Genomic DNA, 25,171 nt, shown 5'->3' with positions numbered 1-25,171 from the left:
AAATGAACTATGTATTTTATGTTAATACTTGAAGATCAGCGTAGGTTTCCTTATATACTATCTGAATGAGAATCTTTGAACCCAACTGCCACCAGACTTTAGTCAGCCTCAGGATGGGCAGTCTACATACAAAAGTACAGATCTTGCCTTGCAAACCAGACTTCAGTTTACAGGCACTGGTGCTCTCATACTATTTCACTCTAAGTACCAGTTTTAATAGCTGTAAGAGTATAACACCACAAGTATGTAAGTGTTTTACCAGAAGTATCTTCAGGTCATACTCAAGCAGCTACTCTGTGGCATTAGATTCTTACACCATGTCTGCCAATTTGGTATATGTGTCCAAATTTATGGTACCATCCATTTTTCTAAGATTAAAATCTAAATAGTTAGATTTGAGAATAATCCTAAACATGTTCTAAGTTTTAATTTCCAATATACCAGATATTCCAGGTATGTGCGTTTTACATACATGCCTGCATGTTTCCTGTGTAACCTTTGACAAATAATATTTAGATTATTCCAGGAGGAATTATGGCTCTAACTGATAGTTTTCTCTAATTATGCTCTTTGTTTACAGTCTGTACTCTGCTCAGCTTAGATAAGGAAAACGGGCCAGTAAGTTTTGTACTTTCCTAGGCAGTCACTTCTACTCTGTGGTTCTTGCTTGTCAGCACAATGCTGTAGTATTTTAGTATTACTTTTAAATCCAAATTAAATCTCTCTTCACTGAAAATCAAATAAAAACATTTCAGTTGTGCAAGCTTTCCTTTGCAAAAGCAGAGCTGTATATGTAACTGAATTCAACAATATGCCACGAGTATGTGTGGGTTTTGGACGTGCTCCTGAAATAGGTCAAACTGTGGAAGAGTTCTACCATTTAGTCCTAAATAAGTAGCATTTTTCAAGGACAGTGCGTAGTTGTCTTTCCTTCCTTTTATTTCCTTAGTAACTCCTTCTGCACAGTCTTTTTTTCTTCCCTTTAAATTTTCTGGCAGTGGAATGGCACAGAGAATGTCTTGAAGTTTGGAAACTGGAGAACGTTGCTTATTCAGAAAGCAGAACATGATAATTTTAGGTAGTAAAACCTTAACAACACGAGTTTATTTGACATTATTGTTACTTAATAGCAACGTTAATATAATTAGAAATGCCTTCATCAACTGAAATACAGAATGTGCCCAAATTAGAAACATTATGACAAGTCAGCTAAAATTATACTTTTTTTTCTTTTAAATCCATGTCCATTACAAGGCTACTGCATCTTGTACTTCAGGTGGGCTGAGACAGAAGCTCAATAGTCTATATTGTAATTACAAATTTGCTTAACATTTCATTCCATGGTGTTTGATTCATTCCAGCTTTAAAAGATTCCAGTAAGAGATCCATTAACAGCGACTGGAAAATTGAGCTTCCTGGTGAGTTTCAGATCGCAGGCACTACTGTCCGGTACGTGCGAAGGGGTCTGTGGGAGAAAATCTCTGCCAAAGGACCAACTAAAATACCACTGCACTTGATGGTAACTTTATATTCTTTGTTTGTGTTTCTTAAGTGATGCAACATAAAGGGTTTATATCCTAGCTGAAAGTTGAATTTTGATTGTTTGCTACTTCACCAGAGTTTTTTAAACTGCTGTAGTGCCTCTCTTTGCATTCTTTTGCAGCATTGCAAGGGCTGGAGAAACCCAGCTCCTTTTGTAAAAATAAATAATGCTCTGTTGTGGGAGAACATGCAGCGTCCCAGAACTGTAGTCACAGTCCTATCACTAATGAGTGATGGGGTGACTCATAGGCCAGTCTCTTAATGTTGGTGGTAACCTTAATGTTACTATCCGTGAGACAGCTGTAATAATCCCTGTCTCATATATGTGTTACTAGTGGAAAGTCTGCAGAAAGCTTTACAGTTTCTGTAGTGAGGTCTGCATACAAACATAGAGTATTTTAATGTATGCATTGTTTCCTGTAAATTTTTATCCAGTTACGTTTTTCTGTGTAGTGTTTCTTTTCCTTGTGACTTTTTGCTGCATTTGTTCACTGAAGAATATCTGTAAACACTGCTAGAAATGGGAAGTCTCCTTTTCCTCACCAGAATGTTTTGACTTGCTGCTGCTCATTGTGCAACATTTCATGGCCCAGTTTGAAAAGCTCAGAAGTTGCTTGAACTTTTCACACACACCCCCCAAAATAATAGTAATACTCCAGTTTGCCAGTACTTTCCCTGTGTCAAAATATGCTGCATAGGAACACGAGGTGTTTTTTTCTTTGCTTTCTCAGACAGATGAGTGAGTTTACTGGGTTCACATACCACTGGTATGTGGTTCCAGACCACTGTAAAGCTGAACTCAAAAAGGTTACTACTAAAATAGTCAGTGGTGCAGGTTTGGGCACACCAGCACCTTCCTGACTCAGCCATGTAATTCAAGGTCTGCCCACACAAGGGAAGCATATAAAGGAGCCATCTTCATCATCAGAAAAGTCAGCTTCTGCTTAACTTTGGCCTTTACGCAAGTCTTCCCTCCTGAAACCAGGACTCTGACAAAGTATCTTGTACTGCCAAGGTCTTCCTAACCTCATGTAAGAAAAAGGAGTTGCACAGGTACTGTTTGTGAAGATGCTGTGCAGGGTTCCTTTGCCAGCTCTTGGAACCTTCCAGGGCGTCACCTCGTTGAGGTGTACTGCAGTAAAATCTGGTACCAGAATTTGTGAACTTCAGCATCGGTAGAGCTTTGTTTTTTAAAGAGTTACTCATTTCCCCTTCATTAAGGAGTAAGCAACTAGCATAGGAACCTCGTGATTATGTGGTTCTCCATGAGTATCATTTTCCCATACAGACTGGCATTTTCAGCACTTACGAGCAGAGGAAATTTTCCTTCTTCACCTTCCCCCCAGAAATGATTAAAAAGGAGGAAAGTAAAAGTTATCAGACCATTAAAAAAACCCATGTGGCTTAAAATCACTGCCAGTCATAAACAAAGCACACATGAAGTCTTTTCTTCAAATCAGATATTAATCTTTTCCTTGATACAGGGTAGTGGGTTTCATTCTTTCAACACCAGAAAGGCAGGATGGTTACCAGTTACCTCTAAATAGAAAACTGTTGTTCAAACAGTGGTGGAATACACGGGACTGACAAAGAGCCAGAAGCTTCAGTCAATCCGTTGTGACCTGCATTTGAAACCAATTATACACACATACACACACACCCCAATTATATATGGCTACAAAATTGCATGAAATTGGTTTCATATGGGCCTTCAGATTCACTAGTCTTGCACCCATATTGAGATAATAAGGATTTCTTTTTAGGACCTGGTTTTTAATACTTGAGGCATTTCTCCAAGTGCATTGCTGTAAGTATATTTCTTGGAGAAATTAATGTCTGTGTAACTAGGCCTGTGCTAGACCTCCTCTCGGCAACAGAGGACAACCAAACACTCCCAGAGCATAAAGAGGCTTTAGACAAGACTGATTGATCAATTCTGTAGAACAAGCTGTTCGTATCTCATGCACTTACAGAAAGCCAGACCAGGACTTGAGTTCTCTGCCTCTGACTGCCTGGTATTTTGAATTGTGTTTAAAAAAAAAAAAAAAATCAGCATTCATCTTTAAAACTGTAGTGATGGCTGGCTAGTTTCAACCTTGGTATTCAGTTCTGGTAGTAAGGCTCCCTCTGCAGCTGAAGCAAAATCCTATCTTTGTTCCCCACATGTTCTGGAAGATGGTTTTCTGCGCAGGGTTATGCACTGTGCAGAGCAACTCATGGGTGCTGAGTTTGTGTAGCCCCACAGTGTTCACTGCACAGACCTCCAGGATGTCAGTGGCTGCAAGCTGGACCCCTTCTTTCAGCACATATGGGGTTTTTTTTGGTTAAATGAGCTTATGACAGCCTTAGTGAGGTTATTGGTTAAGTAGGAATGATTTCTGCAAATCTGAACGGGAAACAATTATTATTTGGAGAAAATAGCATTTGCAAATTTGCTTTTAGTTGGGCAGCTGCTTGCTTCACTTATGATAGCCCTACTCAAAATATCTTATTTAATAAGGTGCTACTCCTATTTCAGTAGGTGACAAGAGCCAACAGAATTCACCTGTCTAATGCTGCTGAGGTTATGGGATAATAAGTATGTCTAAAGCCACACCATCAGGATTCCAGTAGTAGTATTATGGGGTTTGTTAATAGTGTGGTGACTCAGATTCCATGGACCTCATACTCCATTGGGTATCTTCTAGTCACTTCTGACTCAAGCCAGTGAAAGTGAGAGCCAAATGAAGCCCAACATGTAAATCAAAACAGGACCAGAACCGTCACCTGTCTGTGGTGAAAAAAATAAGCGTTTTTCTCTGTTCCTCTGTTTTTGTTAATAGTGAATTTTGGAGTAATAACACTAAAAACATCACATGTGACTCCATGGGAAATAATCAGCCTGCTGCTGGATGCAAGTTTCACCTTCCTCTAGCAATATGCAGGGTATGAAAATATATATGTTGACAGCAGCTGTATGATATGGCTCTTCCTTGTCATCCTCAGGTTTCTGAGACAATAAAATCCTGCTCCTGCAGCTTGTCAGCAGGAAAAGTCACGCTCACTTTGAGTGCCACATTTCCCAGCAGGCATGTGACTTTTTTTTGCATTAGTTGTTTTTGTTTTGAGAAGCATCACCTCGTTCCTTCAGATGTGTTAGTAAACTTTTCTGCCTTCACACTATGGACTGCTGCAGCCCAGCTCAAATGCAACACTAAATGCTGCAGCTCACAGAATCGCAGAATGGTTGAAGTTGAAAGGGACCTCTGGGGGTTGTCTCGTCCAAACTCCGTGTTCAAGCAGGATAGCATAGAGCAGGCTGCCCAGGACCGTGATCCATAAACAGTACAGTGTTAACCCAGAACCTCCACATTCTCTGCAAAGGTCCCCAGCCATAAGCCTGAGTCTGTGCACGAGGCTTGCAGACAACTTGCTTTCTAGAAAACGAGGGTAGGGCAGGTATGATGAGTAACTTTTTAACTCTAGATGCTCATTAAAATAGTTATTATATGAAAACTGTTGATTTAATGCTTCCTGTTGTCTTACTATTTCTCTTTAGATAGCCAGTGGCCTGCTCATCACATTTGAGGCTTAAACAAAGTTACGCAACAAATTCCAGGTTTAGACGTCTCCATGACTGCTTTAAATATTCACAGATCATAGGCAGTTATCGCTCCTGCAGATGCCCCGTTTTACCGATACCACTGTAATTTCGGGTTTCTAGATAAAGATTTGGTTGCCTTTCACAAGGTACTTACATTTTAGAAATATTGGCCCGAGACAGCATCTCCAGCATTGCTGTCTCCGCGGTGTGTTGGCTTTCCCAGTACACAGCATGTTGTAACAGCCTTTCTTTTCCTGCTGAACCAGGTGCTGTTATTTCATGACCAGAATTATGGAATTCATTATGAATACACCATTCCTGTAAACTATACTGCTGAAAACAGAAGCGAGCCAGAAAAGCAACAGGATTCTTTGTACATCTGGACGCACAGCGGATGGGAAGGGTGCAGTGTGCAGTGTGGAGGAGGTAAGGCCATTTGGAAGCTTGATGGGACTTGCTGTACGGTGTTTGCAGACACCAGCCATTAGAGAGGTGCCTGCAGAAGACAGTGTTGCCAAAGCATAAAGGAAACTGGCCATGGGAATGGATGTTGCTATAATGAACTCAAATGAGAGCTCATTCTCACCAGCTCTCCCAGCTATCATCCACATCCCCACAGTTAATTTTCACCCAGCATTTTGGCAGGGACACCGCTTTGTCGGCTCATTACTGTAGGCTGGAACTGCACCTGGATTAGTGCTCCACGGATGGCTCAAGGCGCTGTGTGCAGCCCCATATCTCAAGCCTCCGTCACATTCTTGGAGCAGAGTTTTCACAGGTGTTCAGGCATGTTCACTGAAAGACACTTCCTTCCCCAGGGATGAAACGGGGGCAGAGCTGCTGTGACAACTCCTGGAGATTGCATCAAACGCTCTTAATGTGAGGTGGACTTTCTGGGAGTACGTGAGCACATTGCAGATCACACTTTTCAGATGATCCCTGGGATGTGCTGAGGCAGATGTGCTGAAGCCCTTGGGGGAATTGATGCCTGTGAAACCAGAGACTGGTTTGTCAGCCACTGTCCATTGAATTTTCAGTGCTGGAAGAAGTAGGTTTTTCCCTGAGGAAAATGGATCATCTGCATGCATTCTGGCCAGTCTTTCTTCACCAGCAGACCAAATTATTTCTCATATTATATGACACAAAGAAAGAGTGCTCATCTTCACACTGGAAGGCTCACTGCCCTCGGTGTACTGAAATCATGGATTTATTTTTTTCTGTAAATAGAACTCATTTTAAAAAGGACACTTACTTTTACTCGTGTTTTACAACAATGATTTCTTAGAGCCATTAAACCCTCACATGGATGAGTAGGAAATCTGATTGTAACTCTTTTGATTTGTGTTGCGTGCCCGCCACATATTTGGATCAAATCAGTACCATGCAACATGGCTCCTACCAGCAGTAGCTTGATTGGCAATTGATCTTATATTTTGGTTGTCAAATCTTTTACTACACATCCAAACTGGGATGGCCCTTTTCCCTTCCAGACTTATACAAATTTTTTATTAACAGAATTTGAGTTATTTTTCATGATCTGCAGCAGATAATAAATAAACTCAATTTGATGCAGAGTCAGGGTTAAGAGGATCTGAGAAACCAGAATAATCAGCAGTAAGGCAGAGTTGTATGGTGCAGGGATGGCATTTTCCTTGTCACATCCAGTCGTGAAGCCACCCTGTGGCACAGCTTTCCTGATGTCACACAGTGGAAGGCTGAACCCTGAGAGCCACACTGCTGCGTCTCAGTGCAACTCCTGATGCACAGACAGTTTATGTGAGAAGTCCTGACTTCTCCTGAGATGTCTCCTGCCGGCAGGGTTTCTAAAGTAGTGTATCTGGAGGACCAGAAGATGAGAAATAATTTATTTTGGTGGCTTAATTTCACCTCTTTGTGAAATACAAACAAGCCCAGTGTACCACTCTTGAACCCTGGTCACTCCTTTTCAACCTGACTCTTTCTGAATGGGGAGCAGCAAGAGGCAGCTGTCCTGGCATTATCAGTCACTGAGGGGTGGACAGTTGCGTGGCTTCAGCTTACATAGCTGAAGCATCTGTCCTAGCTGATTACAGGGCACAGCTACAAGTGGAGGAGGAACCAGAAATGAAAGCAAATTGTTGTCAAGATTGTTTTCCCACTAAACACTAGAAAGAGAAATCCCAGCGTGTTGTTCCTGTGGAGCAGTCAATTTCACAGTTATTGGGGAAAGATTTATAGCTTTTCTGATAAAAAAACAGAACGGTACGAAGGTAAGACAGAAGTGGGAAATGAGATTGCTTGCAGAGGTGGTAGGTCTGTGTAGATTACATCTGGTGGAGATAGTAGGGAGCTTCTAGCTTTTGAGTTTTGGTTAACAAGTTGGCACGGTTTTGTTCTTAGCCACTGGTTTCCTTTTCCAGAGTTGGTTGTTTTTTTTTGCGTTGTAGGTGAACGGAAAACCATTGTGTCCTGTACTCGGATTATTAACAAGACCATGACACTGGTGAATGATAGTGACTGCCAACGAGCAAATCGCCCTGAGCCCCAGGTCAGGAAATGTAACACACACCCCTGCCAGTCACGGTAAGGAGTTAAAAAATAATAAAACCCAATATCCTTTTCCCTCACAAATTGCCCATTTCCAAAGCCTCTGTCTGGTGAACATGGTGAAAATGTCTGTAAGTATTCGAACACATTGTTAGCCATAGTAACCAGCTGTAATATTCATTTCCTTTTGTTGAGCAGGTCAGATTTTCATTACCTCAGAGTCCATTTAATTTGTGACCAGTAAGGCCAGATTCCATGCAAGCTGCCTTCATGCATTGTTTGGGGATGGTGTTTTTTTCCCCTTGTCTGCCTCCTGGGTGACGAAGCAACTTGAAGTATAAAGCCAGAGAAGAGCATAGTGACTGCATATCTAACCTTTTTTTTTTTTTTAATTCAAATCAGCACAGAGTGGGGTCTGCTTAATTGTCAAACAGTGCTACAAAAAGCCTTGCAAACAATCCACAACCTTTAAGCTACTACAGCTGACCTGCAGCGTTGCATGCCTGATCTGTATCTCCCAGTTCAGACTGGGAGTCTCCAGGCGAGACGTGTCTCTTCTTTATGTGAACTTTGTACAGTGTCTAGCAACACCTGTATAGTTTTGGAAACACACCTGAATCTTGCTGAAGTCTAGAAACACATTTTAGATGCTTTCCTCAGTAAGGGTGCTTTTCTGCATCAGTAGGAGTAATTAGAGATCTAATAGTAATAAGTTCTAAAAACAATAAAAAGCTTTCTCTTTAATTTGGCAAGCACTTTTAGCTGAATTAATTTTGATCAGCGTTGTGTAAAAAAAAAAAAAGGTGTTTCTGGCCAAAATGACAAAACACAGGAAGGCAAATTAATTTTGCTGTGAACAAAAAAAGTTCACTTTCACTCTGTAGTGATGTTTTGCATCGTGGAGTAATGTAGACACTCCACTTTTGGTAGTATTAGAACGTAACATCAATTTAGGATAAAGCTCAACTATATCTAAAAAAGCATATTCAAAACAACCTGCTAGCTGTTGCATCTTGTATAATCAGACAAGCCAGGGAAACATACCTACCAAGCTAATCCTGCTAGCAGAAACAGTAGGGAAAATGAGAAACAACACGCTTCCTTCTAATTAGACCTGCACTCTGATTAAAGTGCCCTGAAGCAGGGAAATCCAGCGTCAGGTAATCCATCAATAAGGCTAGGCTGTTTCATTTTCTGTCTGCACTGCCTGTTATTGCTGCAGTACAATATCGTGGCCATACTGCTTTCAGTGGTACAGAAAGGTATAATGAGATACCCCATGTGCTTCTAGGTGTGTAAGGAGAGGCAACTCCCAATGACTTCAAGGAAACAACTGTCATTTCCATGAGGAAGTTTCCTAAATTCAGTGAGGTTGGGATGCATGTCATTCTCTCAGAAAGACAGAAATAAGGAGCATCTGCTTGTGTTTCTGCCCTGGCATGAAATATTTCTTCTATACCTTTTGTGAAGCCATTGGGAGGAGACTGGAGTGATCCCAGGCAGGTATATGGAGGAGTTCCAGGTGGTAGAGATGAAGAAAAGCAATTTACAAAGCTCTGGAGGAAGTAGGCAGCATCCACGTTTACTAGCTGAGAGCAACAAAGGGAGGTCTTGGCCATCAGCTCTATTAGAGTCATAAGACCCACAATGCTGTTTCTCAATGGGATCTCCGTGACCCTGAGCCCTTGGTGAAGTCTTCTCTTTGTTGCACGCTTTCATCATGACATTGCTGCCTGTCCAGGGCAGTGACGGTGGGTTAGGTTAAATTACATGAACCTTCTGAGAAAAGAATACTGTCTTCCTATATCCAGATTGTATTCTTTTGTGGATCCAGGTCCAGCCCTTAATGTTATTCAAAGGTATCTCTTCTTCTGTATGGAATTACCAGGCAATGTATAGCCACAATTTAGCACAGTTGTCCCCAGGAGCAATTAGCACTGGGACAGTGACGCTCTCATTGGTCCACTTTCTGTCAGAGCAATGACAGCAAACACCAAATGTGCTTAGTACCCGGAAAGGCCACAAAATCCTTGCTGATGATCTGATAGACCACACTCTCTCACTCCCTCCGTGTAGACCACACTTTCACACTTAACATGCTTTTGACTGGAAATATTTTCAGAAGCACATTCTCTGTGCCTCTGTAGAATTTAAATTTCCACTTGTGTTTGCCCACCCAGATATTAGAAATGCATGCTTAGCATATTCTCTGACCAAGAACATCTTAAAGAAACCATTCTCTTTCACCATCTCAATGCTTTTTTATGAGCCCTGAATTTGTTTTAGGCTTTCAAGTAAAATTATTGTAGCATCTTGTTACAATAAGGTCCTTTCCCATTTCCACTCAGACCTAAGCCCTTTACCTGAGTGTAGAAGAAAGAACAATGCTTTCCTTTCTGTAGTAAACCGGCTCTGTTTTGTGTGTTTTGATCTACATTTACACTTCTACTCAAAATTTAAAAGAATCACCTTACAGGGAATTTATCGCTAGGGAAGGGTCTTATGGCCAGCACAGGACTGGGTCATAGGACACCCAGTCTCTGTTTCTCTTTTGGATGTGTTGTGACTTCAGTTCACTGTCCCTTTGCTTCCTCTCTCAATCTGTGTAATAGCTGGATTGCAAATTCTTTGGGTTGGGGTGAGATCACATTGTATAAATGGAGGAAGAAGAGGAGGCTATTGCTGTTGAGATTGTAATAAAAATAAAAGAATAATAACCTACGTTATATATATAAAGTGATTTGGAGAAAAAAAAAGGGTATGTTATTAATAACAGTGTCTTTCTTCCAGCACAATCCCAAAGTGCTTTGCAAATTATATATCCCTTTGAACTTCAGCCACCTCTTGGGAGAGCCAAATAACGTGGGGCAGGGGACAGTATTTTCATGAGGCCAAGGAGAAGATTAGAGCTCTGCAACTGCAACCCAGCGTCTGAAAAAAACAAAGCAGGATTGAAAAAAGGATTGGATACACTGACATGTTTTAAAATTAAACGTCAGAGAAGAGAATTTTCTTAAGGGTTTTGTTGAAACTGGCAAAAATAAAAGAATCTTTCATTCTTTATTATTGTTACTCTTTCACCTTTTAAAAAAATGCTTCTTTTTCTTCCTATTTTATTTTTTATGTTCCTTGACCCTCTTTTTCCATTAAATTCTTTACAGCTTCCTTTCCTGTCCCAACTGCACCCTATTAGCACCTCTTTATTCTAATCCTTTGCCTAGCTCTTTAGATATTTTTTACAAAACCCTGCTGTAACCAGATGGAATCTGGATTCTTGCATGCGGTGCGTATGGGTTGTTTCCAGCACACTGAACACCAACCCAAATATATAGGCAAACCCAGCACTCATGTTGGCACAAGACTCAGAAATCACAGATCACATCAGCTGTTATTACTGAAAACATAGGTCGGCCAGTGGCCACACACTTCAACATGCATGGTTGGGTCTATGAATATGAAACTGCTCCCCTCTAATGCAGGAAGAGAACCAAAAACACATGACATTTCCCAACTGTTAGACTTGAAATGGCCTGTATGCAAACACTGTTAATTTTCCTCGTATTTGCTGTAATATATTTTAATAGAGGTTGAGTTCTTTCAAGGACCTGCTGAATATGCGGTGTTCCTACACACATGCTTAACAGCAGCATAAAAGCCAGAAATCCCTGCTTTCATCTACAGAAAACCATAGGAGACCTGAGCCCTTATTTTCACTGTTTAGGACTTGAAAGTTATCTCCTGAATCCAAGGGTTAGTTTTCTGCTACTGCCAGCAGCATGTCATAGACTCCTTTCTGATTTTGCTCCACAGTCTCCATCCCTCACTGGAAGGCTCCTCTGTGACCTTGCTGTTCATGTGGGTCAGGATCTTTTATTTCCAGCCTTAATTATTCATTGTCATGTTTCAGCCATTTGTCCTTGCATCAGGTCTGTTCCTTTGCTTATATGGTATTTCCCTCCCTAGCTCTTTGCCTTGGGCTGAGTGCCAAAAGATATAGCAAACTGGTGTATGTCCTCCTTCTGTCATTTTGCTGGGCTAAATCCATTACTTTTCTTTAACTTCTTATTGGATCAGAGACAGTGCATCAATTCTTCATTCCCTTGGTTGTCTTCTCTACTGGTCCTCTAATTTACGTTATTTAAATTAATAATTTGAGTGCATAGGTGACCAGAATTGTATGTAGAAACCCAGTCTCAGTCCAATCTAGCATTTACACAGTTGCATTCGTACTCTTCTGTCTTCATTGACAGTAACTCTCCTGATACATGCTTTGTTTTTTCATGACTGCATCATATTTGTGGCTTACAGTCACGCTAGATGTTTTCCTCCTCATTTGTTTCAACATATGAATCCTACTTGAACGCAGAAATGCTTGTTATTAGTCCCTAAGCACCCAACCTTGCACTGTATGCTATTAATTTTCATCCTATCTCTGTTATTGCAGTACTCAAGATTATCCAGTTCTTCCTGTAAGACATCCTATTCCTCCGTTGCATTGAGAATGCTTTTAGACTTTGTATTGTCAGAATTTTCCCCAATTTTTCAGCAGTTTTTTTCTTTTTGTGCCAAGGTCATTAATAAACATATTAAATTAGATCAAATGCAAGACAGATCTTTCAGAAAGTCCACTAGTGGCTAATCTAAATTCCTTTCATACCCGATACTCCTTTACAGCACTACACTGTGGCCAGCTCTCGCCTACCATGCAATTTACGCATTGATATCTATGTTTCACAGCATATCACCAGTTTCTCCAACATACATATTTATTTCCAGTGCAGCAAAAGGAGCTCTTTACTAATGAGTAAATAGATTAAATCTACCACATTTCCTTTGTCTGGAAAAGCAGTTATTTTAATCAAAGAAATACGGCTGATGAGTTTTGCCTGGAGGAAACCTATGTCGCATCCATTTACCACTATGTCCTTGATTATTGTTTCTCTCCAAATCTGCTCTAAAAACTGGCACACTCCTGAGGTCAGGTCTGTGGCTACGTGGATCTCTTCTTTCTGTCTTTCTTTCTTCTATTCCCTTTCACTTTTCCATCCGCGGACTGGAATCCAACGCCGTGCTCTCCAAGGGCTCACGCATCACCACAGTGATGCCCGCTGGGGAAAAAAATGAAGCCAGTTAGTTATAAGAGTCAGCCAAGGTCCCAACTGGCTCAGCACCTCGCAGACCTGCCCAAAAGGCTAGTGACCACTCAGAGCATGGTGCCTCAGTGTGTGATGGTTGATAGTGCCCTTTGCTTTGATTCCTGGTCTGATTTAAGCTCCTGCTGCTTATCTGTATGACCCTTGCTGGCTGAGAGTCCACCTCTCCCTTTAGACTCCACCATATACCTGTGACAGTGCTCTGTTGAACAGTCCAAGAATACAGAAATCGGTCTGTCTCCCTGATTCTGGTCTGTTTGTGCCATGTTTATTTGTGTTATCATCACAGGTAGATGGGGAGCAGAACAGTTTTGAATTTATTTTGTGAGGTGAAACTCTTGCAAAGAGTAGAATTTGAGGGGGAGCAGTATGATGGAAAACTCCTTAAGAATGTTAGCAAATTACTTGCAGGGCTGTATGGAAATTATACTAAACTGGAGGGACGTATTGGGAGTGTCTGTTAACTGAAGGGACTGAGCTAGACATTTAATGGTTCCAAATGGGTATGTTCCTCCATTAATGCAGTCAGACTCTTTTGGAACATGTACAAATGTTTATCATCCATAAGGTCCAATGGCAACGAGTTCAAAACCTTATCTGTGCCTTGTGCTAAGAAACATCTCCTTTGGTGTGTTTTGAATTTGGTTACATGAAAAAAAAAGAAAAGAAGGAACAGCCATGGGGAGAGTTTCAAATCATTTTAGCCTGGAAATCTGGCATAAATAGTAATGTTAGCACCCTCTGATCCAAGGAGGCACCACGTAAGAGCTCATTTTGAAGTACTTCCCAAAACTGAAGTCGGGATCTCTAGAATCAGTTTGAGCTTAATGAATTTGCCAGGACTGTGCTGGACACTGTGCAAGACACGGTGGCTGCAGGCGGCTGAGCGAGCGGGCAATGCTGCGCCCTGGTGGCTGCTCTTCAGGGAAACCATCCTGGGCTGCCGGCGGTGGGCAGCTGCAGCAGGTCTCTGGCAGGTCTTGCAGGAGTAGAAGCCAAATGCTGTAGACTGGAAAGCCTGCGACTCTTCTGGACACCTTTTGAGTGGCTAGCTGATGTGCTGCTGTGGGCGCATCTGGTTATCACCATCCACTAGAAGGAGACAAAATCGCACACATTCCAGGTTATAGGCAGTTCAGCAAGTACGGCAACAGGCAGTCAGTCGTTAATTCGCTACTGAAAGACAAAATGGTATTTTCAATCAAATCCAGCAACTCAACTCAATGAAGCAATTCTGGAAGATAAGTAAGAGAAGTCTTGGGAACAGGCAGAGAGTAGAATGAGGAGGGCTTATTGGCTACTGCTAAATGCATTTACATCAAATAATTCAAGATGACTTGCTAGAGCAGAAGTTAATTTGGCTTAGTTTTCACATGGAGTCATGACACAGGTTTCTTAGCTTTGGTGTAATCCCCCAGGCCGGCTTACGTCACAGTTTTTCCCATTATCATGTTTGACTCGACAACCTTATGGTTGAACATTTCCTTGTTTTAAAATGTTAAATGATCTGTGTTTCTTTGGTTTGAGGTTCTTCAGGCCAAGCGCAGTCTTTACCCACATAGAAGGATTAACAGGATAATCTAGCAAAATATTTAATTGTGAAATTCACTCCTACTGCTGCCTGCTCTAATGCTCTTCACAGCGTTTGCATCCTGGGGCGTGAACTGAGGAAAACACACTGCCTTCCTTAAAAGGCAAGGAATGGAGCTGGACACCAGTTGCCCCATCAAAGATACACTGGCCATGGGTAGGGGTGACTTGCTGCAAAATGGCTCTGAGAGTGCGGATATCTGTTGTTTCGTGTAGTGAAGCAGCTTCCAGCAAGAAGGACACCTACTCACACCAGCACCACACCGAGTTCTCCAAGATTGAGTGATCTGCTCAATTTGGGGAAGGGAGGAGGGAGAATACAAAGTTATCCATTTAAAAAAACTTCCCAAGGTGCATGTATATCATAAAACAGTGTCCTATGGTTGATCTTATAATTGGTGGGAAATTAAAAAAAATAAAGCTGTCAAAATGATAATCACTAAAGAGAAAAAGAAACCTGTGTGAGAGAAAGTTGGCAAGTCTGTTAGCAGAATGACTACTGTACTGGAAAATTACTGAGCACTGTTTATAAAGGCAATCAGACAGGAATGTTAGTCTTGGAGTCCTACTTTCGACATCAGCAGCTGTATTATTCTACTAGATTCCTTGTACTTTTTTCCAAAAAAACCCCCACCTTCTAGTGACTGGGTGTGGCACAACCTGTTCCAAAAAGTCAAGATTCACCTGATTATTTTGACCCCAGTATGGCAGAGATATGGTGGAGAGTTTCAGAAGTGTGTAGGGAGAGAAAGATACAATAGCAGAGTGTGCGTATTTCATGGAAATCACGAGTCCATTTGTCAACAGTGTTTCTTGCTTCTACATATTCAAGCATGAACTTAGTTTGATAGCTCTAAGCAAAAAATATCTGTCAATTCCATGTGACTGATTCTCAGAAATCTTTTCCAGTTCTTGCTAAAATCATCCAGTGTGAAATCCTGGCCCCGCTGCAAGTTGGTCTGAGTTTCCTAACCTCAGTAGAGCCACAGTTTCACTCAGGTGCCTCAGAAAACTAAGAGCAACTTTGACATGATTTCGCATCACAAACTGGTGCCAAAGACAACCAGTGCTAAGTAGACATGGAGTTATCCTCACCGGTACATTAGTGCGACAATGTATGTTAAACCAAAAGGTATGCAATAAAATCTATTAGAAATAGAACCCTCAGGTTATACTGCCTTAGATTAGTTTCTGTCACAAATGCTTTTTCAGAGTAGCTGTTTCTTGGTTAGTAGCAAATTGCCTCTGATACTTCATTCAGCAGTAGTACAGGCTCTTAACTAGTTGTAGTTAGGAGCCAGTTCTAAAAAAACAGGTTTAATAAAACCAGAAAAAGTTGTGTTATTACAAATGGGTCTTTGGTCACATCCAAGCTATTATTGTGAAAATGGGGAAACTAATTTTACTGTGGCACTGGGGAGGGAACAAAAGTAACACAATCCCTGTAGATAGCGAGTGCGTGTGCAAATATGTCATGGATGTTTAGTGAGTGGAACAGAACCAACCTGCAGACACTGGTCTTCTTGAGGGCTTGAGGCAGAAATAACCAGGTGAAATTTAATGAACTGCAATATTTACCCTAGAACACGTAATGGCTTTGTGTTATAAGAGGCTACAAATCTCTGAAAAATTACCTCATGTCTTTTGATTGCACTCCTCCACCCCATCCTTCAGCCTTGACCCATTTTATCTTCATAGCATTTTTTCCCAAATCCTTAGCTACAAGTCTTCATTTGCAGGCATTCATGTCCCCTGGGTTTATGTACATAGTGCTGTGGACAATTTTTTTCCTAGAAAATGCAGGAGTCTCAGGCAAGTAGGTAGAGTGGATAATTCAAGGTTAATGACTAATCCAGATGATAGAAAGATCAAATGATGAACTGAACCTCCAAAAGATATTTCAAGTTTGCTCCAGGGGCCTGCCAGATGAGTGTTGCCAAAGCAGATTAGAAGAACTCCCAATTCCTCAGCAGAGATACTGAGAGGTCAGAGGTTGAGCAAGACTCAGAAGACAAAGATTTAAAACAGGCCTCTCGGATTGCATGTGCTGCCCATCCCAGCTTTTTGAGGCTATAGAAAAATACACCCTTCTGGGCATATTTTAGCTAGAAAGACAGCCACTGACTGGGTTAAAAAATCTGTGCTTAAAAGCTCATCACTTTCTTCCTAAATCTAACTACTAGCAGGGGTCATCCAGCTCTTGAATCTTCTATAGAGGTAAGATTACAAAAAATAATACCATGGATAAAGCCATCCCTGTGGTTGTGAGAAAGATGAGTGTGTTTGTCACATAAATCAGTACTTGTTGGAAAAATGAGAGGCTCTCCAGGGACTCCAGCTAGAGCACTCACGTGGTCCAACAGAAGATAGGTTATAACCTGGGAGGGAAAGACCAAACTGAAAAGAACTGTGGTGTCAAGCAATCCCTAAGATCAGTTTACAGGCTTAAAATGTAACTGGAAGCCAAATGCTCTATATGATATACACAGGGCTTAGTGTACAACAGTTAATTGGCTTAGTTAACAATACAGAGCTAGCTTGGGTTTTTAAGTTAGAACACTGGATTATTTTTTACATTGTCATAAGAAAAATGCTTACTGTTTTAAAAAAAATTAAGTAAGTCTCATTCTTAAACACATCCAGGTGTGATGACAGTGTAGAGAGGAAAATCTGTCTGTAGTGTAATTTAACAGTAACCATAATGTGATACTATTTGTACATCACGTTTTTCTTCCCCGTGTGTGCATTACTTGCAGATAGTCATTATGCTAATATAATACCTTGCTGCACATTACTTTACCAAATATGAAACTGGCAGGAATTTTCATGTTTGATCACTTTATCCATAAATCCCTTGTCTTCCCACTTGGGTTGTGGGTTATGTTGTTGAAATATAGCTGCAGATTCTGCGTCTTACAGCTGCCTAGGAAGGGGGCTACAGGAGAACTGTGGGGCAAGATAGGGGCACTGCCAGCACTGCATGTAGGACTCACATTTACTTGTTTGCCGGATCATTTTTATGAGTCATTGAACCAAGCAGAGACTTCACTGAGAGGATGAAGTTTTGTGGTCAAAGTGATTATCTCCTAGACGCCTTTGAAAATATCCTACTTTACTGATATTATTATTATTCAAACATATAATTTGTCACTTGTCTCTCAGATATGAAACTAAACCCCCTTTTTCCTAATAGCCTTTAATTTCTAAGTATTTTGATTCCAACAGCAGCAGTTGTCAAAAGCAGGACAGAGTGGGCTGTGAAGTTTCAGAGATCCTTTACAGTATAACCTCACCTTATTTGTAATCGTCGGGCTTGGATCAGGGATGGATGTAGTGGATCGGTAGCTGAAGCTGGTCATACAGATGCCACTCTGACAAAAAAGCAGGAGATTACATTTTCACCACAGGCACAGCTTTATATTGATTCCCTGGGTTTTGGCTCATGCCCTGTGCAAGCATTCTTCTCATGATGACAATGTTTATTTTTTTTCTGTGCCAGTTTTCCACTCTGTCATATCTATGCTAGAGTGGCACTAACTGGAAACCACCAAACAGGGTAGAAGCGAGGTGATTTCTCCCCTCCACAAGAGCAACCCCAAAAAAATAAAAAGATTTTTCCTTCCTGAAAGGAAAGTCAAACCTTACTTCTTAAGGCATCTTGGAAATAGTTGGCATGCTGCGTGCTGCCCATCCTAAATGCAAGCTCACAGACAGCCTCTGCCAAGAATGTATTTTTATCTTTCTCCTTTGCTTTCAGTCCCTTTCCCTTTTTCTTTTGCCAGTAGCTGTAGATCACAGTGAGAGTACAGTGCTGAAGTGAATATTAGTTCAGTGGAGCCTGTGCAGAAAGCGTTCCCGGCCTTGTGACTCAGATTCAGCTCATAAAGCAAAGTCACTCCTTCCCCCTCCGTGCCTTTGTTGAGCAATTCCTTCACCCAGATAGATAACTCGCTCCACATTTGCTCTGACAGGGCAGCGCCCAGCTGATATCAAGGGAGCCCAGCTATTAATTTTCATCAACACTGATTTCTGCACTTCAAGGCTATTTTTGTCAGCCTTTCAGTCGCAGTATTTGATTACCCAGCTGGCATTTTCCCATTCCATAAGCAAAATACCAAGCACTCAGCCACAGAGATGCACCAAAACTACTGTCTAGAGAAACACGTTTGGTGTCTTGCCAGCTGTTTTAGCCAACGGAAATTCGCAGATGTGTCAACTGCTTTAATGCTGCACAGAAACGTTTGAGCGGGGCCCTGTTCCACAAAAGACAGGTGGCCGGCCTGCCCAATCCCGTCCTACTCAAACCAACTGGCTTCTGCCTTCGCTGTCAACGCCGTCATCAGCGCTGTCACACCAGGTCATCAGTCATAGCATTTGGCAAATGGATTCATGACAATTGCACCAAGTGAAGATGTTACTGCAAATTAGTGCTGAATTAATTTTTCCCCGTTCAGGAATGGGAAGATGGGGAACAGTTGTTTGACTTGTTTAGGAGAAGTTACGTGGCAACGTCAGAAGAAATGTGGTTAGTAAGTTGGTGTGTATAGTGCTCTGCCTGGACCATGGGAGCCTTCAGCAAAATGAAGTAGTATTTCTGCACAGGCTTGCTTTTGAGAAGACTTATTTGAGCTGCTTACCATAACCCAGGATTGGGTGACAAGTAAAAGATTCATGGTATAAGGATACTAATCTAGATGATAGTCCTGAATAACAGGCTAAAAGGTCAATTACCTGTTGAGAAAGGCTTGATAGCCTTCCGGTGCACAGCGCCTACACGGTTATTGTTTCAGTCTTTCGCTCCATCCAGGAATGCCTGTAATTACAGGGAACATGTTCCTCACTGACAGATTGCAGGAAGCGTGAAGATCGATGCAACTTGTCTTTAGGACAAAAATTGTCCCTCCTTGCATACCTCCTAAATCAGATTCTTCTTAGACATTTTATTCACTGTACTGTAGCCCAGCTCTAACCACAGTGGTGCTTCCAGCACTTGCTGGAGTCAGTAGGAGCCTTTCAGTTGGCCTTACACTGAGCTGGAAGACAGCGGGGTGAGGTTGCCTCATTTCCCTTGCATGTCCACAGCTGGAGACTGCTCACAGCAGCAGTGCATTCCTTACTTTCGAGGAACCCGAACACCTCACAACGTTGTGTTGGGTGGTTTCCAAAGAGCCTTTAAAGACATAGCAAAGCAAACAACAACAACAAAGGCCACGTGTTTGTTCCCAGCACTCTTTGATCAAAGGGGAAGGAAATGGCAAGTGAAATGTGCTTACAAAGTAAATGAATCCCAAGGGGTCAGAGGAACGACGGGTATAGGGAAATACCCCCTGACCACATCCAGACTGGGTTATGGCACATCCTTGTGAGCTACGGCAGCTTTGAAACAACATTGCAGGATCCTTTCTATAGGGAAAATCTTGTCTTTTTTAAGTACTTGAGCCTTGGCAGTTAAATGCAATTCAGATTTTCTAAGAATGAACATGTCCAGTTATTCTCCATTTTTGAGGCCCCTAGTGAACTTCAAACAGATGAGTTTCCAATTAAACATCCTGGAAAATCCAGCTCTGAAAAGTGAAATCTCACCACCGGCTGTGAGAGGGTGAACTAGAAGTGAGGCTGGAGATGTCTTTTCATTCTAATAGTCTGGAATGTAGAGGATTTGTATGCTTTGAGGTCATATAATGTAGGGCTAGAGAAGCTGATTCTGGTTCTGGATGTGGGAAAGCCATGTTGAGCTAGGTGTCTGGCCATAGCACCATCCCAGTTTGTATGTAGTAAGTACAGGTTCTCTGCACAGCTCCACTGCACAGTGAAGATGTCCATGCAGATGCAGCAGGGGTTTCCCTGGGTACCTCTCAAAGGCAACAGTATTTGTCAGATAGGATGGTCTGCAGACAAGTCTGTGTTTGCGGGAAAAATGCAGCCACATTGTAGAGACTGGGAGTTAAAGGGAGCTGCGCAAAGTTTCTGTTTCTGTCTAGCATGGAGACAGGAGTATTCACTTGCATACTGACACTTTTCTGCTTTGCGCACTCCTGAAGGTGATCGGGGGATCTCGGTGTGATGGCAACAAAGAACTCACAAATCTAGGAACTCAAAGAACTCACAAATCTAGGAAGAGCTGCCCATTTCTCACTGTTTTTAAGTGAAGCTTAATGTTTTATCCCACCAGTTTTTTAACATTCCTTCTCTACCTCCTTCCCAGGTGGGTGACTGGCCATTGGAGTCCCTGCTCTGCTACTTGTGAGAAAGGTGTCCAGCACCGGGAAGTGACTTGTGTTTATCAGTTGCAAAATGGTACCTACGTTAACACAAGAGACCTCTACTGCCTTGGCAACAAACCAACAACAGTACAAAGCTGTGAAGGACGGGACTGCCTTTCTATCTGGGAAGCATCAGAGTGGTCAAAGGTAGGAACTTTATTCAACGAAGGAGCCAGACTGTACATAGCCCTGGATACACTGGCCCTGATCCAGCTAAATGCTTAAAATTAAGCATGTTGTCACGGTCAGCATACTCAGTGCCACTGGGTAGGACTGTCATTTGTTGAGAAGATCAGTTTGAAACTGAGGTTTGTTTTCCATACCAAATGAGTTATTAAGGCGGGTTTTAGATATCATGCTATAGTAACTATATCTTTCCATCTGAAAACTCCGACCAGCAAGGAAAAACATTTCAGTGACCTGAGGCCAGACGTGTAGTAACCCACCAGGGCTTCTGGCTCCATTGAAATACACTATGAAACAAATACCAGATTTATCAAGCATCTGCATGTTACAGAGAAAGTACGATCTTTGGGTCTTGTCCAGCCATCTTTTGTGTAATTCCAGGAATATGGAAAAGCTGGTTATACTTTGTATAAAAAGCGATCTCCATGTAGTTGCAGAGAGTAAAGAAGTTATTCTCAGATATTATAAATGCATTTCAGATATAAGTGATGTGTGGTCTAGACAGCCTGCGTTTTGTTTAGCAACAGAGTGAACTGGGAGTATGCCGGCAGTTCACAACCAGGACTCAGCTAATGCAGGGCAACTCTGCCTGTACCTTGTGATTAACAGTCCTAATAGGATGTCCATGTTAGTTTTGATACTGTATCTGCTAGGCTCATCTGAATAATGATCTTTTCACTCTTGGTGCAGCGCTTACAGCTCTATAAGTCTCATTCCAGACTGGCTGTGTTATGGGACTGTCCAGCGACAGTCATTTCTGTAGGAAGGATCTTTCCTTGTTATTCATCTCTATTTTGAAACAGTGAGCTCCTGTTTAAAACATTGTCAAAGAGCTTTTGCAAAATATTGTTGTTAGCAATGTGCTTAAAAGTCAGAGAAGCTCAGGATACAAAGGATCTTGCACTGAGGCACAGTGTCTCTTAACAAACACAATGTGATTCCATTGTCCACCTTTTGAACAGGAAATCTTTGTCTGGCAAGTGAGATGATAGTTAAGTGAGAAGTGTTTCCTTTCAGTAGGACACTGTATCCCTTCAGTACTGCATTTGTTTTCTTTCCGAGTTCTTTTATTTCAAAAGATGTGGAGAAACACACCAAAGTTTTAATAAGCTGTCTGATAGGTCTTTTGTTTGTTATAGGGGATGATGATCTGCCCTTTCAGATGATGCCCTCTTTATTTCTTATAGCTGAACCGGCTGAACTCTTTATGGCTGAGACTCTTCTTGTGGTGCAGTTCCTATCTATTTTACATGGGGAAATTTTACATGGGGTCTTTTGTTAACAATCCCAGGTACTTCTCTCTCCTTTTTATGAAATGGAGTAAGTCAAGTTACAGAAGATTTTTTCCAAAATGGAAATTTTCCATATTTGTGACCACGTAACTCATTTGCAAATCCATAATATTTTTTCAATAACTGGTTTACTTTTCCTTTGAGAAATTTATTTACCTTTTGTCATGTCTGTAATTGCCCACTCATGATTTTAAATTCATGCTTTTTCTGGCACATTTCTGCTGTTATGTAGCACAGTTGACTCCAGGACACATTTGATGCTCTGCCAGTTTGAACACTTCTCATAACCAGGACTTTCTTCAGTGGTAATCACTTTAATACTTAACATTTTAATCTGATGTTGTGGAGTAAATATCACAGTAGTGGTATCATTTTATTAATCAATTTTCTCATGTATGTTTTTGAACTTTTTGGTTATACAACAAAAAACAGCTGATGACATTGATGTCTGGTCCCCAATCAAAAATGTGTGTTTTCAAAGCAAATTCCAATACAGTCTTCGTTGTGGAAAAAAATAAGTTCCCCTTTAATTGCCAAACACTTGAGACTGTTTTGAACAAAGTACTGCTCAACCCATTTTTAATGACAAAAATAGAGACTGTCAGAAAAAGGTGAATGTTTCCACTGTTAGGGAACTAGAGGAGGAAAAAATATGGATTTCCTTCAAATAAAGGAGCTGTGTCTTAACTGCAAAGCTGTGTTACTCCTTTACAAAACCTTGTGGGATTTGACTAAGTAATTTGTTAATAAAATAAGACCTAATGATCTCAGCTGGACACCCAGGGACTGCGCATATTATTTAGTAGACTGCTTTGTTGTGGAATCTCTGTAAAATCTGTATGTTAAGAAATTCTTCATGAAAACAGAAGACTTGAGGAAAGAAAAAAGCTCTTAAAGAGGATGATTTATATGTGACCACCAAAGATCTGTTGGAAAACTTTTGCAAATGCTGTTTTGTCTAGGAAAGTATATGCAGTATTAATCTGTGAATGACTTAAAAGCTTGTGGGAAGAACAAACAGTTGGTGTTTTTCCCAGACTTGCTTGTAAAACCCACCTAGAGATTTCTCCTACTGTGAAAAATACTCCCACTTCAGTTTGATTTACTTTAAGTAAATTGGACCATTTGAAAGATTTTATATAGTGTGCTTTGTAGTCTGAGATGAACAAGTGCAACCCTGAGGAGTCCACCCTGAGGACTGAGGAAAATGATATATAATTTGGGAAAGTCTATTGAACTTGGGGCAAATTCATGGCTTTTAGGTACCATTTAAGGAGCTCCAGCCTGGGATCTCTGGCAAGTCTTGTGCTCTGAGGAGTCCAGCAAAGCAGTTTCTGGAATTCTGCAAAGCCTGGAAGAATTCATCCCCGTATCTAGCAGAACTATACAATTGTGCTTGTTACAAAGATGTTACATCCGTAAGGGGGTCACGCCGTGAGCAGCACATAGTAAATTAAGTGGAAGGTTTCCCAGATTTTCAAGAAGTCACTTTGTAGTGCTCTGAAGTATTTAAAGGCATGTCTGTTTGCTTGCCAGCTCATAAACGCTTGTCATTCATGTCCTTAACAAGGCCAGCAGGTCAGAACTGCCTGGATTGTGTTTTTAAGACAGTTAGACAGGCATGCTGAGATTTGTCCATTTGATGTAATTTATATCAAGCTGACGCTTGTTTCCAGCATAGACCCCCTGGATGGAGAAGCTTCTTGGAATATGTTCAAAAGACCTCACAGAATATCTCATATCTTCACTATTTATTCAGTGTCAAATCAACTGTCTTTTGCACGCTGATCCCCTGAAGGGGAGAACTTGACATGCTAGAGGAGGTTGGTTTTTATCTCAGTTGGTACATATATCATTTTTCCACCCACCTGTCCCCAGTGGCTCTTCAAGAAAATTTCTCACTCTTAACCACTGCAGTGGCATGGAAATGAAAAGCAGAGAGACTAGCTGTGCTGTTGTGTAGTGGCAGGCACTTAGATGGCTGTGACAGCATCAGCAGATCTGTTACTCTTTTACTGAACTGGTTATTTAAAACAGAAATTCTGTTTCAGTTCACGCCACGGTCCTTTTCCCACCTAGTACAGTCAATGAAATCAAGATGAATTCTCCAGTAAAAGCAAATTTCCAGCCAGCCATTGGCAGAGATAACAAATGGGTGACCAGATATCCCTGCTCTTTCGAAGCTACCTTCATAGTGCCCACGCACAAAAACATTTGCGGACAATTTGTGCTCACACATGTGAACATTTGTTAAGAATGCCCGAATGTTGGAATCAAGTTTTCCTTCGGCAACGGATTCTAGCAGCTCTAGTAGCCTGCTGCTTCCTCAGAGGACTTCAAACAGTTCCTGCTCATACTTTCGGTGCTGAGAAGTCTATGTTTCATCCCCGCTGATGTCTGTGGCTGGCTTGCTGGCCATGGTTGGAAGCTGATCACATCACTGTGGCTCACTGAATAGTGCCTCTCCTGAGCTATCTCCTTTGTACATTTGAAGTTCTTTGGAATTAACATAGTGATGAGGATATGGCAAAACAAAGAGTGAGGGTCATGCATGTGTCTCACATGAGAACATGTGTGAGAACCGTGACTTTGCCATGGTATGTACAAACCGTGCTGCAGAAATGTGTTTGTAACAGTGGTCTCACGCTACTGTGATTTTAAAATGCATTTATCGCCACCATTTTACTCCCACGATACATCAAGGGATGTGGCAGTTCTGTGTTGTAAATCTCAGTGTGTCATTTTTCGTATGAATGACGAGCTCTTAAAAGATTTAGTGTTTTTTTCACCTGTAACACCAATTTTTCATCTGTATCACCAGCTGTTATTTCTCAAAGAAAGTTGATTTTCAGAATTGCCATTTTTTGTAAGTAAAATATTTCACAAGCAGATACCATGCTTTTCAAATTAGTCTTTTAAGATTGAAAGGGGCTTAAATTATTGGGAGACAATTTTAGGATTATCAGTCTTCCTCTGCGTTCAGAAAACCAGCTTTTCCTTTTAGCTTTGTTACCAAAAGTTATAATTTCCAGGCAT

The 25,171-nt window shown here is 41.3% G+C and overlaps 1 protein-coding gene across 1 annotated transcript in view; it reads left to right on the top strand.

The window, feature by feature from the left end:
- The window catches only part of ADAMTS17 (ADAM metallopeptidase with thrombospondin type 1 motif 17), a gene marked incomplete at its 5' end in the record, with an annotated part of 193,977 nt that overhangs the window by 148,975 nt on the left and 19,831 nt on the right, over nucleotides 1–25,171 (top strand). The window contains 4 exons of the mRNA XM_082488798.1: nucleotides 1,362–1,519; nucleotides 5,392–5,551; nucleotides 7,552–7,687; nucleotides 20,600–20,804. Of these exons, the coding sequence (XP_082344924.1) occupies nucleotides 1,362–1,519; nucleotides 5,392–5,551; nucleotides 7,552–7,687; nucleotides 20,600–20,804 (659 nt within the window). The remainder of the gene's footprint in view (nucleotides 1–1,361; nucleotides 1,520–5,391; nucleotides 5,552–7,551; nucleotides 7,688–20,599; nucleotides 20,805–25,171) is intronic.

This window comes from Vanellus vanellus (assembly GCF_965231255.1).
Source record: "Vanellus vanellus genome assembly, chromosome: 11".
Lineage (NCBI taxonomy): Eukaryota > Metazoa > Chordata > Aves > Charadriiformes > Charadriidae > Vanellus > Vanellus vanellus.
The sequence above is the reverse complement of the archived record's forward strand: the minus strand, read 5'-3'. Positions and strand labels throughout refer to the sequence as shown.